Source organism: Octopus sinensis, linkage group LG6, assembly GCF_006345805.1.
Source record: "Octopus sinensis linkage group LG6, ASM634580v1, whole genome shotgun sequence".
Lineage (NCBI taxonomy): Eukaryota > Metazoa > Mollusca > Cephalopoda > Octopoda > Octopodidae > Octopus > Octopus sinensis.
The window spans coordinates 118,186,053-118,207,677 of NC_043002.1; the positions used below are offsets into that span (position 1 = coordinate 118,186,053).

Sequence of the window (21,625 nt, forward strand, 5' to 3'; positions counted from 1 at the left end):
TACTGACCAAAATTTACTTAAATGAATTGCAATAATATTTTTGCTACCATTCAAGACTGATTGATATTTCTCATGTGTAACTCAATAATCAATGACATTAAAAAGGCTGACTCATACCAAAGAAAAATTACTTTTATTTACATGTATCATTTCAATATTGCTAATTTTTTTTTTTTATTTCATGAATGGCTCACATTAAAATCAGTTCAACAGAATTACGGTGAACTTAATGCTAACTTTACATTTAAATCAGCAGATTTATAAATATGTTGCTTGTTGATTAAAAGTTTTAATTTTCCTGCTTTGTCAAATTTTTCTTCATATAGTTTCAAAACTATTTTCATTATTCAAAAAAGATGCAAAATTTTTATGTTACTTTTTACGAATCAAAACAATTAAACAAGGTTGAAACAAATAAAAGAATAAAACCAAGTGCAATATTATTTCGGTTTAGTAGTAAATAACTAGTATGCTAGAAGCCAAAATAAACATTTTTATGAAGTTATTTTGTGTATCACATATCACACAAATTGTGTATATGTATGCAGTTTGGCACACACAAACACACACATTGCCTATGTGTGCCAGTGATACACACACAAAACATTGTATGTATATGGATGCAAACATGCTCATATATAGATTTAATATAAACCCAAGTCTATATGATGTTCTTCATAGTACAATTATTTAACAGCTTTATTTTGTGGATAACATTTTTTGATTTTTCTTTCAAGATGGACTGGACAACATGTGAAGATGGAACTTGTGAGAAGGAAGTTAAGAACTTTCACTGTTGGTGTTCTAGGAAAAGGATCGATAATTTTGTTTATTTTTAATGCAATATCAGTTTGATTATTAGAAATCTCCAAGTTAGCTTCATTTAGCTGTTTGTTAGAGTCAATATTTAGATTTCATTCAGCCATGTTGAAGCAAATGAAATTCCATTGATTAAAAACTCATTTTCTCTTAATTTGCTCTTCACTGACGGAGCTTGACTGATGCCCGTCATATTCTCTCCTTATATATCAGCATCATAGTTATCATTTCAATGTTGATTTTCCCATGCTTGCATGGATTAGATAGAATTCATTGAGGTACATTTTCTCTTCTTGTTTCCAAGCAAGCTAATCATCCTCTAGTCTGTCAAACAATGAACAGCCTGGACGTAGTTACACAGTGAATTGGAAACAAGCAACACTGAATGAGCCTATTGTTTGTTTACAATCAGTGAGCACATTTCACAAACACACACAAAATTCATTAAAGTGGTGAATTCAGGGATTTAGAATTTAAAAAAAAAAAAGAAAGACTAACAAAAACAATTTAAAAATAGCAATTAAGAATTTTTCCATCATTCAAACAGAGATACAGTTAACAACAAACATGATGGCTGACTGACTCTAAGCAATTTAAAAATATTTTTAAAAATTGCTTCAACTGTGAGAAAGGTGACATTTGCAAAAGCTGTCTTACTCCAGTTGACAGTAAATAGTAGATTCTGCCCCACCAAAAATAGGGAAAGAAATATATATGCATATACACACCACATATTCCTTGTGTTTCTTTTGCTCAACTTTTACTTGTTCATCAGACCGAATTTCCATCTCCCGGAGCTGCTCCTCCAAAATGTGAACCCTGCCAAAGAAAACAATACAATTCAGTTATAAACATAAAGAGATGCAACAATTTTGATCAGAAAGATCAATTTTAATAGAATTCTACCATTCTTAAATAAATTTTAGCTTGATAAAAAGTTTCCACCAACCTACATATCAGAGATGTGAAAAATGTAAAAACTAAAACTGACTTGGATACATCATTTTGGTGTACAATTTTTCTTCTTCTTTTTTTACCGATTTCAATTAGAATTTAAGTTTCTATTTCAGATATTTCACCCCTGTTTAACCTCGCCGATGCCAGCCATTGAGAGATCAGCCTTCAATGTGCTGCCTGTCTGCCATGAACTGCTCATATTAAACTGTATCTTAAATGAAACTTATTATATGAAAATGAACTTGAAATTTTAGTTGAAAGTTTCATCATTTTATTTAACAACTTTTTCCTTCTGAAACTGTATTTCTAATACCATCTCAATAATTAAATATTTTTTTCTATATCTTGAATATTTCATTATTATTTTCAGCATTCTGAAAGGTACATGTTCTAGTAAGGATGTGATAGTATGTCAGTGTGACTGAAAAATGACCTCAGTTTGAGTGAGATATGTTGGTATGACTGATAATATGCCAATGTGACTAAGAAAATACTGTATGACTAAGATATGATGCCAAGACAAGGACACACACACAATGGGCTTTTTCTCAGTTTCCATCAACCAATTCCAATAACAAGGCTTTAGTTGAAGGTTAAACCCGAGGTGCCTTGCAAGGGGACTGAATCCAAAAACCACATGTGGTTGGGAAGCAAACATAGCTACACAACCATATTTATATGTTAATATATACTATATAGACTGGTCACAAGTCAAAATTTGAAAAAAATATATATAGTATAGAGCACAATACACAAACTATATATACTACACAATACTATTTATACTAACTCAAGTTAATTAATTTTTATTAGAATGTATTAAAAGTTTTACAACTATCAACAAAAAATTGTGTCAGGCTAGATTACAGAAATACTTTTGCCTGTGAGGTAATATTTAAACAAAAACAAATTGTGACTATTTCTGGAATGATCAAATTATAGCCATGAAGTAGGTGTGCAGAGAAAGATGTCGGCAAACTAGTTGAACATCTTTTAAATCATAGTAGTAGAAGAGCTTTTGAACCATTTACACAGTCTCCACTATAATTAGTTTAAGTAGGCAAAGTATTCCACGCACAAAGAACAGAAAGAGAATTTTAAAAGGTAGGATATCAAAATAATTTTATTGATAATCAGTTCAGTCTTAAAAGACAAAAATGAAACTAATCTTTTCTAGAATAATATTTGATTGTAGCCAAACTAAATATGTGTGAATATGCATGTGGATATACGTGTGTGAGTGTGAGAAAGAAACTAATGTTTGATGAGTTTTCTGAGACTAAGCAGGAAAACTTGCTAAAGTTTGTACAGTAATACATGTAAATTTGAAATCAAATACAAAGAAAAGATAAGAAAAAAACTGAAGCAAACTTTTGCCAACCACAACACCACTCATGATTTCAGAAGTTCAAACATATTTTGTAATGTATTTTATTTTTACCAGTTCTTGATAAAAATAAGATGAACAATATATATATATATTATATATATATATATATATATATATATAAAACCAGAGTTAAATGTGCTAGTTTATACCAAAATATACAAATAATAAAACATTTCTAATATAAATATATTACAATGAACTGAATATATAAACTGTTTAAGCAAACCTTTGTCCCACCATAATTTAAACTCTTTCTCTCTAACTGTTTTCTTTATCAAAGCAACAGCCAATGCAGAAAGCTAGTGTACTTCAACTGTACTGATTGTACTTAAAATAATTTTCTTCTTTAAATACCTTTTTCAAAATCTCACCGCATACTTTCTAACAACCCACTACATACAGCAAGCAGTCAGCTACAATTTTGGAGCAGTTTATTTTTCGAAATTAAACTGCTGTCCTTTCTAATTTAGCTGTCACAGTGAACGATACATGCATTACACCAGCCTAATGTCTCGTGTGCAGGAAACTTAATACACATATACTATTACATACATAACATGTAGTAAAAAGTATAAAGGTAATTTAAAATAATAGAAAAGGATAAAATTTTCAGATATTTTGTTACTTAAAATGTTAAATGATATAAGTATTTAAAAAATACTTTCTAAATTAGGAATGAAGATCAACTAGATGACATGGAAAACTACAGCATTCATATTTTCCCAATGATATTAACACACACCATTTAAATAATATAGTACAAGTAAGGTAAATAAAGTAACTAACTGTAGCTACCAATAATTGAAAAGCTCCTTTTAACTCTATTACTTATGTCAGTAACATTTTGTGGACTCTAATCAGATACAAATTAACAAAGTATTTATCATGAAAAGAAGGAAATTTCTTTAATATATTTATCATTAACCAATCTTTAACTCATTAATAAATTTATCACCAACCACCCTTAATTAATTTTATAAAGTTGATAACAAGGATCTATTATTAACCCCAATATTCATTTAGTTTATCAATAACCTGTCAATTACTATCAGCACCAAACACTTTTATTCTGATAAAATATCACCATTTCTTCAAGATTATACTTTGCTTCTTGCAAATAATAATTGATTCTACCAGCTATTCACCTTTATCAATAAAAATCCTTCATGATAATCTCCAACTGAAATTTGACCACATGATGGCATTCCACATGATGGCATTCCACATGATGGCATTCCACATGATGGCATTCCACATGATGGCATTCAACTGCATGTGTTCGTTTCCACCTTAACCTTCAGAATGACAATATCATTCTGGACTCTTTGAATTCTAATGTTGTTCTCATATTAACATTGGTCAAATTTCTTCACAATTTAACTTGTATTTAATAGCCAAGAAGTGTTTCAGTTGATACAGTTAAGGCTAAATTACAAACCAGAACAGAGTACTGCATACCTATTGAAAACATCTTAAATAATATTCAAATTAATTCATTAGCCTGATTGATTCAGCCCATGCGAGCATGGAAGAAGGACACTGAACACTGATGATGATGATCTATTCTCAACTTTATCCCATAGCCACCAACTATCTAATTTTGCATCTTCTCCAAATACAACACTTAGGTACATGCCATTCATGCTCAAATCTATCCATTCCTTCCACTTATTGCTTTCCACAATATATTTTCTTCCTAATTTTTACATTCAACTTTACATTTAATCTTTTCTTATAACTATTGCATTGTTGGATTCCCTTCAATGCTATGTATTTCAATCAAGTACTAACTTCACTAATTTATTATAAGCCACAAATTAAGTGCACCAATCTAAATCTTTCTACTTCTAAGCCGTAACATGAAATGTACCTTGTTATAAATTATATCAATTTTTCTTAGAGACACCACTTAGCAATACTTAATTTCTATTTCAACTATAAATCTCTAAACTCAACACATTTTATACATACTTGTTTTATAACGAGTAAAATTACAATACAGAGTATTACATATGATTAATTGAAAGTGTAGTTAAGCAAATCATTAAGAAAAAGATGAAATTTTCAAACTTTTTTAGTTCAAAACATCTTTTTTCAAGATTTATTTTATTTACATTACAAGTTTATTTACATTTCAACTATACCATAAATAAAGCTATCTTAAAAACTATCTATTTACATTATATTTTGCCAAAGCTTTAAGTTTAGCAATCTGTTATATCTAAAGAGGTAATAAAGCAAATAATTTGTGACATTAAAGATATAGCAACAAAGCCAAACCTAATAATTTCATTCAATTAAATAAATAGAATGAGTAATTCACTGTATACACATAACCCTCCAATTCTACAAAAAATTTAGTATTTATTCAATATCACAAGCTAATAATAGCCTTTTAGCACTCAAAATGCTCTATTCAGAATGTATATGCTAAGTGTTTAAAGCAGCTAATTTTAATGGAAATGTTGATTTTCACTAACAAAAATGATTTGTATAAATTGTAAATATAATTTAGGCTTTGTTAATCTTTTTTTTTTTTGAGTATTTCCAGATAACTGTTTTCCTGTTGGGGAAGCATTCTTGTCGATAATTGTGAACAGGAGTAGAAAAGTTACAATAGAGTTTCTTTACTTGGAGTTCTTTTGAAAACTTTATTTATGAAACATTTACACAAAGAGATGTATTTAGTTGTGGCTGACTGATTAGAAAGTGATACATTCAAATATTGGTTTTAAAATTTGGCACAAGACTAACAAGTAAACCCAGTGCTCAACTGGTACTTATTTTATCAACCCCAAAAGGATGAAAAGCAAAGTTGACCATGGCAAAATTTGAACTCAGAATGTAAAGACAGATGAAATGCTAAGTATTTTGCCAGGTGACACATTCAAATATTGATACTAATTTTATATTGTGTCAGACAAAACAGAGTGCTGCTCAATATCATAGTTCTGATGTCACAGTCAAGTTCACATAAAAATTTAAAAAATAAATCACAAGAAGACTTTATAATTTATAGAAGCTGAACTGAACAAATCCTTTAAAATATTCTAGATATAAATGTCAAAAAAACTTTAAATTTAAGCTACAGTTAAGAGATTGCTATTAAAAGTTGTTAACTTTTACAAAAGAAGAAAATACTATTATACCAAACAATTAGGAATTATTAAACAACCAAATGTGAAGAAAAAAAATCCTTAAAAATAATTATGTTCCACAAAAGGAACATATAAGTGAATGCCTGACATTAATCACTTTAAATATCAAATACATATTTAAAAAAAAATGTTATTTATTAACAATACTTTAGAGGAGACTATAGACTCATTTCAGTTACCATAATCCTAATTTCAAGAGCTACTAGTCAAATTAACTACATTTCATGTAGATTAAAATCAATCTATCATCTACAATAATACAACAGTTAAAAATCGAAAACAATTTCACATTGCTATCAAAACTGTTTATTTCTGTAACTAAAATCAGAATCTTGGTTTTATTTAATATCATTATTATGGAGAAAATATGTGAAATGTTAGCAGTAAACAAAGAGAATAAAATGAACCTTAATCATAAGAAATTTCTTCAATAAGGTGGGTCATTTCTTTTTTTTAAAACTTAACTAATTCCAAAGTTATTACCTTCTAGGTTTGGCTCTTTCATCCCATACAAATATTTGATAGAAGTATTAACCTAATTCATGTGACAAATGCTATAATATATTGATTGAAACCCATACACAGGTGTATTAAACTGCATGAATATTTACTATATAAGGTTTAGGCTTAGCCATACTGACTACTGATAATGAATGACTCATTCATCACAGAGAAAGAAAGAAAACAGCGGAAGAGGTTTGAACTAAATACAAATAGTTTTACTAAGCGTTTACCGAGATCAACAGCCAGAAGTGAAAATATGTTATTTAGCTGAGTATAGGCAAGAAAATAGAATGACTTTATGTAAATAAATAGGATCATAAAGTTGGAAAGGGATACAATTGTCTGAAAAAATATGAATAAAATTTTAAAAAAGTAAATCATTTACCATAGTTAGTTTTAACAAAAAATGAATTTAAAAAGTATGATCTTAAGGAAAGGATAAAATATAGTATTATCAAAATTAGTTCCTACAATGAAACGCTAAATCTCAAAAGTAAATAGTCTTGTTTTATTAACATTTCCTTTTAGTGACATTAAATATTACAAGATTTTAAGAATACTTTGAAGCTAAAGGAAATCTAATAAAATCATTTCAACAGCAGACTAGACACTATTAAGTAAATATATTGGAAACCACAACACATGGTGAAACACTATACAACCCATACTAGCATGAAAATGATGATGATGTGTATGAATACGGTTAGACAAAATGAAATATATAACAATAAGATACAAAAATGTTTATTACAAAGAACATATACGATGCTTTTACTGAAGACAACTTCATGCAGACAAATATATATAAGAATTGAAAGAAAAAAAATTTTTAACTTCTGTCTTAAAATGTTTTAATTTATTGAACTGGTTAACCTCATCTTATACTCCCTTTTTTTCTTTTTTGTGGACAGAATTTTCCATTTTTATGATTCTGGTATTATCCTTTGAAAAATAGTAAGGTAAGACTATAGGTGAAAGACAAATAATTGTTGTCCTTATTTTCTCTTGCTTTTAGAACTACTTTAACCTTATCAACAACATTTTAAAGTTTAAAAGATATATAGAACCATACATAGCAGTTTAACAGATTTACGAAATGTTATTAAAGTACTTGAGAACTAACTGTTTCCCTTTGAGAAACTATTAGTGAAACTACTGCTTTGGAACTAACTGTTTTATGTGATTGATAACCTAATACATTAAACTACTTCAGAGTTAAGTGTTTTATGTGAAAAACCAGTATGGAAATAATTAATTCAGCTAGTTACTAATGTAAAATCATCAACTCTTATCACTTAAGGAGATTTATATAGAAAAACACAAGTAACTCGTAATCATATAATTAAAGATGAATATGTTATTGAGGGTTTTACAGCTGGATGCCCTTCCTGTCATGAACCCTTTTTCAGACAGTGTATCTAAAACTTCATTATATTTCATTATCCAGTGTCTTTCTTTTTCTAAGAGGTCAGATTGTGATTTGAGAGAATTGGCTACTATTTTTAGCAGGTCAAACAACTACATAAAAGGTTCCTTGTCGGCTCCAAATCACAACTGTACAAGACAAGAAATGGTAGCATAATTTGAATATAACTAGACACAATATTTCATGTTTAACTGACTTTAAGGCCAACTACCAGATTATTTTATATTAAAGATGTAAAAAAACATTGGATTAACTTGATTACATAACTAACACCCTATCTTTTACAAGATAACACATTCATGCAACTGAGACGAAATTGCAAACTGAGAATAGCCATATATATATATATATATATATATATATATATATCTGAAGTGAAAAAGAGAAAGAAAAATGAGCAGATCATATTACATTAACTATACTGTTTTCCTTGTACAAGGATAGCCTTATTTGTAGAAAAATAAAAGAAAGTTTGATTTTATTCTATTTGTGGAGAAAATCAGCATTTTTTAAAACCAATTTCAGGAAAAAGAATTCAAAAAAGTAGATTAAAAAAAAAAAGAAAGAAAAAAAGACAAATTTCACTGCTAATAGAGAATGTATTCTAATACACATTGCTTGATAATTGACCAGGGTGGCCATCAGGGTACGATTGTATTATCCTGTTAGTCAAGAAAGAAAGTAATTAATACTTATTTCCAACAGAAAAGTTCTATGTTCTTTAGTTAGCAATTTCACTCATTGTCAACAGGGAGAAAAAAAAAGTAGCCTCAGTTCTTTCTTAAGCTTTAGATATTACAAGTAGCTAAATCTAAGTTTTATTTATAAACAAGACAGAAAAATCATGCAATTACATGATACATCTTCAAAATATTTGATTCAAGTAAAAAAGTAACAACAACAGGTAACGTAACAACAACACTTATAAGTTGAAAACACATGCATATATGTTTAATCCTCAAGTGAGGCTAGCATTTAAAAACCATAATTATTTTCAAATTAATAGAAAGGACAAAAAAAAACATTCAATATTTTGGCAAAGACTTCCCCCATGCTTTTGTCTTGAAGATTGAAACACAGTCATGATGCATTAGATAATTAAGTGTCTTGTAATTGCAATAAATTAGCTAAAGTATTTTTAAATTTTACTATAACACCATCCATGCAATTTATGCTAGGAAAATTAATATGCATATTTGCTCAAGATGCAGCTACAAACAAACAAAAAAATCTGAAATCAAATTTCTCATTCAGAACATACATAATTTCCAGGCAAAAATTCTGTAACTTACCGATAAACGATATCACTAAAAATAGTGAGGGGAAAAAAAAAAAAAATCACAGTTTTTTTGTTTTCTCAAATAAATTTAAAATTATAAATGTATATGCTAACAGATCTTAAAGTGCAAACAGAATAGGAAAGTATTGAAACATAATGAGTTCTTTGTGTGGATCTTATTATTATAAAGCATTTATAGTGCACAGATACTATTATGTTAACTAATCAAAGGGTAATTTTAAAATAGTATATATACTTATGCTAGATGCTGGAGCACATTATTTTCATGAAAAAGAAAAAGTACTTCAGGACATTGCTGTCCTGAGCCTATGACCCAGAGTATATGTGATTGAGATCACAATATTGCCCCTGAAAAAGAAGTCAGTCCATTACAGGGTCACTCATTTGCAACTGAGTGGACTGGAGCAATATCAAATTAAGTGCTTTGCTCAAAAACACAATATACCACCTATATAGGAAACTGAAACCACAATCTTGCAATCCTGAGTGTAACACCTTGGCCATGAGGCTACATGATTTCGGGGTTACAAAATCTACACAAAAGCTCTTCAATGCTTTTTATTTTAGCTTCTTTTATATTATTAAATAATTAAAAAGCCTTAATCATAAAATTTTTTTATAAAAACAGAAAGGCATTTCTTCAAATTAAAACTTTATTTTTATACTAAATGACTTTTGCCATCTTAATTGTTGTTTCTCGATAAGGTCTGTGGTGCTCCATCATCCAAATAAATTATTATAGCAGTTGTAATTCTGTCTGATATTGAAAAGGAAATCAAATGTAAATTCAATTAACAAGAATGTAAGTTTGATTAATAAGTTTCCATAAATACATGATGTATTTGATGGTTGACAAAGACCACCAAATGCATGATTATATTATTTTCATTGATTGTCAAATCTATTTATTCATGTCATATTTTGCTGGTTCTAATCAAAGATATAAGTATGAATTATTGAACAAAGATTTTACAATACTAACCCCTCAACAGTGAACTGAAAGCGAACACATTTTCAAATAATTTTACTGAGTAAGCAAACTAATGAACATGTGTAACATTTTAACTACAGTAACCAACTAAATGAAATCATTTTCACAAACGTCTATGTGAATACCCATCATTAACAGAAAGTTTAAACTAAAAAGGAAAAGAAATCTTTTTTTTCCAAACTACTTATTCTCATCATGTGCTTCATTTTGGTCACTGTATGTAAATTTAGGGAACTGAATCAAATTAACTCCTCCCCTTTTCAATGATTATTTTACTTTGGTGCAATGAATTCTACTGCTACTCTGTGCATTTTTGAATTATCATTAGCTCTCCAAATAACAAACAGAACGACAAGAGATAAGATTTACACTTGTAACCATAGGTCAAAGATAAAATTCAGAAAACTTACAGCTATATTTTTTTATACAATAAAATTTTACAAAGATTTCTGATTGACATCCTTGCATTTTACAGATTCTCAAAAAAAAGTAAGCATCAATATATTCAGTCTCATATATTATTCTTATAAAATCCCAAATTTTTGTTACATTAATAAAAAAAAAAAAAATGAAAAATTTATTGCACTTTTGACATTATTTTGATTTGATGATCTGTTAGTTACTGGACATTTTTTAATATCAATTATATAAAATGTTTTAAGGACTTACTTTTGAATAAGACTACAGTTTTCTTCTTTTAATCTTTGATGCTTATCGTCATTCTTCATTTGGCTTTCAGTCAAAAGTGAAATTTGCTTTTCAAGACTTCTTACCTAGAAAGCAAAAGTAATTAAAAATCAAATCTATAGAAATATTTTTAGATATCATCATTATCATTATTATAGTTTTTCTACTGAATCCATTCTATATTTTAATTTAAAGGTCAGTCAAACTGATTATTAAGAGAGGTCCAACCCATGCTAGCATGGAAGACGGATGCTAAACGACGATGATGATGATGATGATGAAATTGATTAATAATTCCATTACAAATTTGGAACTAATAATAAAGTATCTTTTATTTTTTACTTATTTCAGTCATTAAACTGTTGTTATCTTGAGGCAACACCTTGAAGGGTTTAGCCAAACAAATTGACCCCTGTACTTTATTTTTATCTAAGCCTGGTACTTACACTACTGCTCTTTTTTTACTAAAGTTGCAGAGAAGTAAAAACAGCAACAATGGTTGTCACATGGGGTGGTGGGAACAAATACAAACACACACCACAAAAATCATCATCATTTAACATTTGTTTTCTATGGTGGTGTGGGTTAGGCAGTTTCTAGTTGTCTGTTTTGGCATCGCTTCTATGGCTGGATGCCCTTCCTAATGCCAACCACTTTACAGAGTATGCAGGGTGTTTTTTATATGTCACTAGCAGAAAAACACACACACAAATATGATAGGATTCCTTCAGTTTCCATTTACCAAATACACTCACTTCCTGAGGCTACGGAAGAGAACACTTGTTCAAGGTGCTCTGCGGTGGGAGTGAACCAGAAGTAAACTTCTTGCCACACAAGATGTAGATGGAAATTGTGCTTAAGACAAAAAGAGAAAGTACAATGCAGAAAAACAAAAACAAAAAGAAATGGAAAAACAAAACATTGTTACAGTAAGGTTGGGTCAAAGAAGTATTTGTGTATAAGAAAGCTTACACAAGAGTGGACCAAAGAGGCATTTAGAGAAAGACAATACCGTCAACATTGATAGATTTATCCATACAAATATGGTGGCTACAAGAAATGTATATGTACTTACTTTGTCATTTAATACTTCAAAATTACCATCAATATCATCAATAAGTTCATCAGAACCTATGCTGTTTCTTCTAGATGGGCTACGACTAGCTCGTTGCAACTGACTAGAAATAGAAAAGAAATCCTCAATTTTCTTCAATGTTTTTCAACATCAAATATAAAGATAAGAATAAAAGATAAGCTAACCTGTTATGGTGGCTCTACATGTTCATAAACAGTATGTATCTAGTGTACTAAAGTAAAATTGAGACATTTCTCATAAGTATTCATTATTCTAGCAAAAAGTTTGTCTCGTCTGCTTATTCCCTAACTGAATCAAGCTCAGTCAATATTATTCAAACTAATCAATAATTGTGATTTTTCACTGTTCACTAGAATCCATACTTTTTCATTTAACTACATCACCAGAAAATAATGATATAATCAATTATTCATAGGTGGTTTCTAATGTTTCAGGTAACCATTAGAATAGGTATAGTTCCCAACTCTCTGAACATTTATAGTAGATCCTCTTCTTTCATTGCTTTTTAACTGATAACTGATAGGAAATCCTATTGATGTCAATATGAGTAAAGATTCTCTGAACTTCTTCCCAGTGAGCAAAACTTTTTGACCATTTCTGTGTAAAATAAATCTAAAACTTTAAAAGCTTCATGGCTAATTAATTAATCAATTAAAATAGATTCACATTAGATATGAGATTAATAACATTTTGAAGTTTAACTTAATAGAGGTGAAAAAGGAGAAACATAAGCAAATTTCAAGTACAAATATTTTGCAGAAATTTTTTTTTAAATATAAAAGTAAATTATACCAGGACAGATCACCACCACTGTTTTCAAAGAATTTAAGCTTTCATGCAAAAGATCGGCAACAGATCAACAGCAGGAACCTTTTCAATTTGTGTCAAGTATGCCAGTAATTTAATTTCCTAGATATTAATCTTATCTTTGCAATAAGATGGACCAAAGATCTTAAATAATTCTCAATCTCACAATCCAAATATAAGATTTATAATTTGGTTTTGAAAATTATCTTTTAAATCGTATACATATTTCATAGAGTTTTAAGATATGTTCATTAAATTTATTGTTTCAAACATAAAGTGTATATTATATCTGTTGCAAACAGTTTATATCAGAATTACTCCATTTACTTATTTACTGATTTAAATTTATCTTTGAATATATGTGCTTCTGTAGGTTTGGTTAGTCTTTCATTGTCTTTTAGATGGTAAACATGAGATGCTCATTCCCCATTTTTAGTTACCAGCACTTTTGTTCATTGCCCCCTGCTCCAATGAATTACCTTTCATATTCATTGCTGTTTTGTTTTTTTATTATTGTTGTTAATATTAATACTATTAATACATTTATCTCTCTTTTCCTTTCCTACCTAAACTCTCTCCTTTTATCTTACCGACCATCTCTCTTTGTAAATTAAAAACATTTTCCTCTATCTAGGTTTACAAACGATAAAGTTGTTCTAAAGATATTCTCTTTCCTCTTAGAAATCCCCCCCCCCCTCAATTCACCTTCTGGGATTAGGGTGTTGAAAATACATGTAATTTCTAACCGCCACTCCCAATGTACACACTAGCCCCACACCCTCTATCACGATTTCCAAGAAACCTCTCATGATGCATTCCCTTGAAAATGCTATTATGCAGCATCACTTTGAAAATGTCTAGAGACCCCAGTGGCTCATATTTTCAAACTCATGATATTCAGTTACTTTCAATCTTCTCTCTGCCTCTCACCTGTTCACCTTTTCTCTCTCAACCCACACAGAGTCACTATACACGTTTATTCGATATTTATGCATGTGTCAAAGTTAACATCAATCTACATCTAAGACATTCCTTGCATCAGTTATCAAAATAGATTGAGCTAACTGGATTAAATTCTATGTCAAGCATTAATAATGGCTTTAAATTTTGGCACAGCACCAACAATTTGGTGGGAGAAGGTAAGTGCTAAACTGGTGCTTATTTTATTGACCCCCACAAAAAAATTGAAGGCAAAAATGACTTTGGCAGCATTTGAACTTAGAATATAAAGAGCTGGAAGAAATGCCACTAGCATTTTGTCTGGCATGATAGTAAATTTGCCAGCTCATCATCCAATGTTAAATGAAGTCAGAAACTTAAAATCAAAGGCAAAAATCTGCTGGTTGCTGCCAGGCAATTGTGCAAGTGTTTCTTCCTCCTTTTCAGGTACTAACGACAGGATCTGTTTACAGTATTCTGTAATTGAAATAGTCAAGCTATGCAATGGGATAACTAAGTTTAGGCTAGTCACATGACAGCAACATTTAACACAGGCGTTAAACAGGTAGTTAAACAGCAGGATTATTAGGAGACCCTTCAGTAGATTACCTCCAAAATGAATGACAGCAACCTGGCTATACCCATTAAAATCATCATGACTGATTTTAATGGATGTGGTGGGCAACAGTGAGGGTTTCTCTGGTATACTTAGAGGTTATAGCTCTAGTAAATGAAATGAAGAGTGAGTACTTAGGCACAAATGATCTTACCATTTGTGATACAAACTTCAAGAAACTGGCCAGCCAGCTTATTAGAGACCAATCAGATGCACACACAAACCAGATGGACTTTGTACTTGCGAAAAAAAAAAGGTGGGGGGATAGCCCGTTATGAATACCAAGTCTATTCCATATGAATAAATTAGTACTATTTAACATAGACTGGTGACTAGTGACTTTAAAGTAAGAGCTCAATGGATTCAGAGACCTAGAAACAGAAGACAATCTGGAAGCTGAATGTGCTAGTAACCAACAAAAGTTTTCAGAGATGTATTAACTGATGCGTATGAAAAGTAGAGGACAGCTGCAAGTTTCTATGGTATAATCAACTGAGGGCATTGGATCCAATTTGTTGAGATGCCCACTTCTTTTAAAATTCATATGTAGAGTTGCCAACAATATGAATATTTTTTTGGCTTTTGTACTTGATGGTGGGGAATTAATATTCTTGAAACTAAAGTATAATTGCAGAATATTCTTAAAAGCAATCAGGTTGTCAGTTATTCTAAAAACTGGTTTAATGTCAGTAGTTGAAGTATATTAAAAACGTTTTTAAGGGACTATATTTACCTGGCATAAGCAGCTGAACTAAGACGTTTATTGGGCCTATAAAGAAAACAGCAGGCATAATTTAAAATCATTGAAGCCAAAATAACATTTTCAAGTATGTATTTCAATTAAAAGAGATATTTCAAAAGATTAGTGAAATAATTTTAAATATGATACCCTCACGAAATGAAGTAAGGATCATACAAACAGTAAGAACAATCTGGTTAATAAAATACAATCTGTCTAGACATTTTAGTTATGGAATACTTTAATCACTTATTAAAGTATTTTAAACATGTGCTCCGACATGGCCTGTCATGATGGCTAAAACAAATCAAAGAATACAAAATTATTTCAAAATGTTCCAGAAAGATCTAATACCATCTTTCATTTGATAATGAAACATTAACCTAATTATGTAATGTAGGTGGATGCTATAAAGAAAGAAGACACTATCCGGAGTAAGTGCTGTTTTCAGCAAATTTAGACCATGACTAACTCACAATTGGACCTACGAGGGACATTCAATAAGTAATGCCTCTGACCCACTTGCAGTTGTTTGATCTAGCTGAAATTTTGCATGTGCAATCATTTATATCTCTATAGAGTAAGTGGCAAATTACAGCTCTGAATTAATTGTGGTTTCTGATTTACAGGTGTTTGAACCGAGTCAAGTGTGAAATGGGGCCTGTTGAGTGTCGAGCAGTGATCTGGTTTTTGTATTTGAAAGGACGCACACCACGGGAGACTTTTGATGAAATGAAAGTAACTTATGGTAAAACGCTGGCATCGTGAATTCAAACATGGTCGGAACTCTGTGGAAACAGCTCCCAGATCTGGTCGCCCCCTTCTGCCATTGATGAGGCATCTGTCCGTCAAGTTGAGGCTGCCATTTTGGAAGATCGATGCATAATTATTCGCCAAATAGCCCATGAGGTCAAGATTAGTACCGGGTCTGTGGAAACTATCATTCATGACCATTTGCATATGCAAAAGGTGTCTGCCAGATGGATTCCCAGGTTGCTCACGCCTTTCCAGAAGCAAGAACGCGTCGAGTGCTCGAGGGTGAATTTGGAGATGTGCCAAGAAGATGAGTCAAAATTTTTCAAAAGACTGATTACACAGGATGAAACCTGGGTCCATCACGATGATCCAGAGACCAAAGCCCAGTCAATGTAGTGGAAGCACCATGACTCACCCCCTCCAAAGAAGGCAAAGGTGCAGCCCTCCGCTGGCAAGGTCATGCTCACAGTCTTCTGGGACCAGGACGGAGTAGTGATGACAGATTTCCTGGCAAAGGGTACCACAATTGCAGGAGCCTATTATGCTTCACTTTTGAGGAAATTAAGAGAAGTTATCAAAATCAAGAGGCGGGGCAAGATCAGCAAAGGCATCCTCCTCCTGCAGGACAACGCTCCGGTCCACAACTCGCTTGTCGCCAGATCAGAAGCACAGGCGTATGGCTATGAACTCCTCCTCATCCCCCCTACTTTCCTGACCTTGCACCCTCTGATTTTCACCCCTTCCCAAACATGAAGTTGTTTTTGAAAGGAAAGCGTTTCCCAGATGATGCAGCCTTGATTTCTGAAGTCACGTTGAGGTTGGAGGACCAAGCTGGGTTCTTCTACAAAAACGGTCTCCAGAGCCACATCAAACGATGGGAGAAATGCGTAACTCTGGGTGGTTCCTATGTAGAAAAAGACTAACTGTGCCAAGTTTCGTTGCTCTACTGCTATGGGAAGTGGGTCAGGGGCATTACTTATTGAACGCACCTCGTACTTCATTTACACTGCTAAATTTTTCAGAAGATCGCAAAAGACTATACATAAATAACTATCTGATGAGACTTTCATGGTGGTTAATTAAAAAGTCTCAATAAGTTTTTTTCTTTTTCTTTTTTTACAGAATTGGAATGCAATAACAGGTCAAATGAAGCTTTGTGTTTTTAACCTGTTGTTTGAAAATTTAAAAGCTATAGTTCCCATTTAAAATCTAATACAGCTTGTTGAATGAGAGCGGTAAGGCTACTGCATTGAGCCTGTCCAGTCATGACGATCCCAGATAATGTAGCAGGCATTGGTAAATTCTCTGGGAACCAAATTTACAACTCAGTTTCCTTGTTTTTTGTAAAGCACTTTCACATACATCACTGAATGGCTGAATGATAGGAACAAACATCGCAATTATATATTTCCCTATACTTATTAATGCCGAACCAAGGTTTTATAATAGGAATTGTCATCTCAGTGTAGTAAGCGCTCTCCAAACAAAATCTAATATTTGTATTCTAAGTCTTAGCTACTTCACTTGTATTTTTAAATAGTTAGGAAAAGCATGAATTCACAAATCTTAATTCCACCTTCTTGAGTAAAAGTAAGAAAAAAAAAAACACTGATTAATTAATTTCTTTCTTTGAATAATCATGAATTTAAACAACTTCAAAAATGCTATTATCATAGTTATTCTTGGAGACAATATGCATAAAAGGAAAAAAACAACAACAAAAACCCTGAAAATTCATTATATTTCTAAAATTTCAAGTAAATCAAAATCAACTAAGTCAAATTCATATATATATGTCCAATATCTGGATATTAAAACAAATTGTTAATAGACATAGAATAATATTTTGATATAATATTATTTCAAATATTACTAAACAAATTCAATACAAAAATAAAATAAAATTTGTTCTTTATTTAAGAAAAAACAGAAACAACTATTATTCAGATACATTCAGGAGCAGCTGAATGTCTGGTATTTCAGGGATTGCATAGTAATAGTAATATTCTGAAGTGGTTGAACTAACAACTACTTGTGGTGACCAGCTGCATTTAAATATGTCTCTGGCAAAGACAGTGACTCAGTCACATGACATCAACAATTTTATAATTAGCAATTCAATGTTTTACACTTCTTGCCCCAGCAAACAAACAGACAGACAAAAAGATATTAACAACATATCTAATTCTAATTACCAATAAAGTACATTTTTAGATTGAAATGTTTAGAAATAATAGGGTAGTGAAAGCTTTGAAATAGTTATATCCATCTGAGTCTGTCAACCTTTCATGGTACCATGGGTACCAGCAATATACTGAAACTCAAGTTCATTATACATATCCGCTACAAATCTGTGGGCCTGTGCTATGTAAATAAATAGGAGACTAAAATGTTTCTTGTTTAGGTATTATTACTTTTTACTTGTTTCACTCGTTTGACTGTGGCTATGCTGGGGCATAGCCTTGAAGAATTTTACTCAAACAAATTCATTCCAGGACAAATTCTTTTAAAGCCTGGTACTTATTCTATTGGTCTCTTTTGCCAAACTGTTAAGTTACAGGGGCTTAAACACATCAACACCAATTGTCAAATGATGGTTGGGGGACATACACACATCAGACTTCTTTCAGTTTCTGTCTACCATAACTATTCATAAAGTTTCAGTTGGCCTGAGGCTATAGTAGAAGACACTTGTCCAAGGTGCCACAGTGAGACTGAACCTGGAACCATGTGGTTGGGAAGCAAACTTCTTACCACATAGCCACACCTGCACCTATAAGGATAAATTTTGAAGAGGAGGAGATATAGTAAATTGACCCGAGTATATTACTTGTACTTAATGATCCCAGGAGGATCAAAGAAAAAATAAACTTTAAGAAATCAACAAACTAAATATCAAAAAAATATTTTAATTTTAAGGTGTAATTTTGAAAGAAATTCTATATAAAAATAACTACTGGCACAATACCACATTATAGTAGAAGGATAGTTAACATCAATGCTGGGGTTATTTAGCCTGGGTTGAAGGTGCATGGCTCAGTGGTTACAGCATCAGGCTCACAATCGTGAGGTAGCGAGATCGATTCCCAGACCAGTCTGTGTGTTGTTTTCTTGAGCAAGACACTTTATTTCATGTTGCTCCTGTTCACTCAACAATAGAAATGAGTTGCGACATCACTGGTGCCAGGCTGTATCGGCCTTTGCCTGTCCCTTGGATAACATCAGTGGTATGGGGTGGAGAGGCTGGTATCCATGGGTGACTGCTGGTCTTGCATAAACAAATGTGCTCAGACTTGTGCCTCAGAGGGTAACTTTCTAGGTGCAGTCCCATGGTCATGAATGGGAGGATGAAAGACAAAACTGAGCATAACATGAACTGAACACAGAACATGAAGGATCCTATGTAAATGCTGTAAAGTGCTTTGTCTACAATTCACCACCCTTCTTAATTATAACCGTAATAGTCACAAGGTTCGAGGTATTTTTTAGTGGGGAGTGTGTGTGTGTGTGGGGAGCAGCATTAGTAAATACTATGAACCTCACTATTTCACAGGTACTTTATTCTATCAACCCTGAAAGGTGGAAGGCAAAGGTGACTTTAGCAGAATTTGAATTCAGAATGTAAAGAGCCAGAATAAATATTGCAAAGCATTTTCTGATGCTCTAACAATTCTGCAAGTTTATCACTTTCTATCAAAGTGTGTCTAATTTTGGCACAAGGCCAGCAATTGGGGTGGGGGTAAGTGGTTACATTAACTCTAGTACTTGACTGATACTATATTTCATCAACCCTTTCATCCTTACAGGATGAAAACAAAAGTCAATGTCAGGATTTGAACTTACAATGTAAAAACCTGGAACAGAAAGGGATTTTTTCTGACATTAATATTTCTGCCAACCCTAGTAGTAGTGATAGTAGTAGTAGTAGTAGTAGTAGTAGTAGTAGGTAATAAGTTTTGGATTAAGACATGCATGCAACAACTTTTAGGAGAGAGGGTTAATTGATATCATTGATCCTAATACTAAAATTGTCGACTCTGGAGAGGTGGAAGGCAAAGTTGACCACAGCAGGATTTGAACATAGGGACTTGGAAGAAATACTGCAAGGCGTTTTTCTAATGCTCTAATGATTTTACCATCTCACTACTTTTAATAATACTAGTAATAACAATTTGAAACATTTCATCCAAGGCAAATATCAGCCATATATGCATGAAACAGAAAATTAGTAATAGAAGACTTAGTATTTCTGATAGTGTGAATGAAGAACATTTTAAACATGCTGCCAAAGAAGTAGGACTTACTCGTGTGGAACTTGAAGGGAAGAAAGCATACTACAGCAGGATAACTTATGAAAGAAACGAGAGCTAGAAGAATTGCAGTTAAATGGGCAGTTCTACATAAACATTAAGAATATGAAAAATCATGACTCCTCATTGGAGTGACTTTGGGGTGAAGATTAAAAGAAAGAAACTGAGAGGCTATTTATTCCACTATTTCATGAACAAAGACATCATATGTCCCTTAAGCCTTCCCATCTCCTAAACTGTGGCCAATCCATTTAGTCTCTGGCCAAAAGGACCTCCACTGACTTGGCTGAATTACTTTTTTTCCTCCTCTTCTAAACAACAATGGCTCTGTAAGTGATACCCTCTTAGAGAACACCTCCACTTTTGTTACTCACTTATCATCCAAATCCACACAACACAGAGTCAATCCCCTCCAAAACTTCTCCTTTCCACCCCAAATGATTCATTGCCCTACTTACACATATGCAAAGTACGGAAACATAACCAGCCTTGTTTAAACAAACAAGGCCACTGGCCCACTCAATATCCCTTCCACTGCACTCAATACACCCTACAAGAACTCACTTTTATACTCATCAATCTTTAATCTCAGTCTCTACTGAGATATGACATTTAGAAGCATGCATCAATGTTATTTCCAAATCAAAGCAATTCTCCTTCCATTGCACTTCTAACACCTCCAAGGTGAATCTTCTGCCTTCAGTGACTACCAGTACATCTTCTGCACAACCAGACTCACTGGAGACCCCCAGGGGGCAATATTGTTGCAAAGCCTTTGATCATATTTGGCATGCAAATCTACAAAACCTTTCCACCAATAAGTTCTGTTCATCTCTCAGCTCTTGACTCTACCTTACTTTTTAAGATAGCAAGGGTTGAATAGCTACATACATTTGTTTATTTACAAAAGAATTTTATAGTTAGGTTATCACCAGCTACACTATTAGTGTGTGAAGTAGAAATACCTTTTTTAACATTAATAATGCATCTCAGTAGGGGTATAGCACAGCACAACATTACAACATGAGGAAATGTCTCAAAAAGTAATCCCATAAGTAATTCTGGCATTACCAAATAATGTTACCTTCACAAAATTTGTGACTTTACAAACCTAAGAGAGAAGAGCAACT

At 31.9% G+C, this 21,625-nt stretch overlaps 1 protein-coding gene across 8 annotated transcripts in view; it reads right to left on the bottom strand.

The window, feature by feature from the left end:
- The window catches only part of LOC115212813 (rab11 family-interacting protein 4A-like), a 114,924-nt gene that overhangs the window by 27,165 nt on the left and 66,134 nt on the right, over positions 1-21,625 (bottom strand). For 3 of the 8 annotated variants that reach the window (XM_036504295.1, XM_036504294.1, XM_036504298.1), the window contains 6 exons: positions 15,424-15,459; positions 12,308-12,410; positions 11,215-11,318; positions 9,547-9,561; positions 1,551-1,638; positions 1,469-1,471 (listed from right to left, as the gene is read on the bottom strand). In XM_036504295.1, coding sequence (XP_036360188.1) covers positions 1,469-1,471; positions 1,551-1,638; positions 9,547-9,561; positions 11,215-11,318; positions 12,308-12,410; positions 15,424-15,459 — 349 coding nt within the window. Of the gene's footprint in view, positions 1-1,468; positions 1,472-1,547; positions 1,639-9,546; positions 9,562-11,214; positions 11,319-12,307; positions 12,411-15,423; positions 15,460-21,625 lie in introns of all 8 variants that reach the window. The other 5 variants (XM_029781547.2, XM_029781545.2, XM_036504297.1 and 2 more) reach the window with 4 other exon arrangements.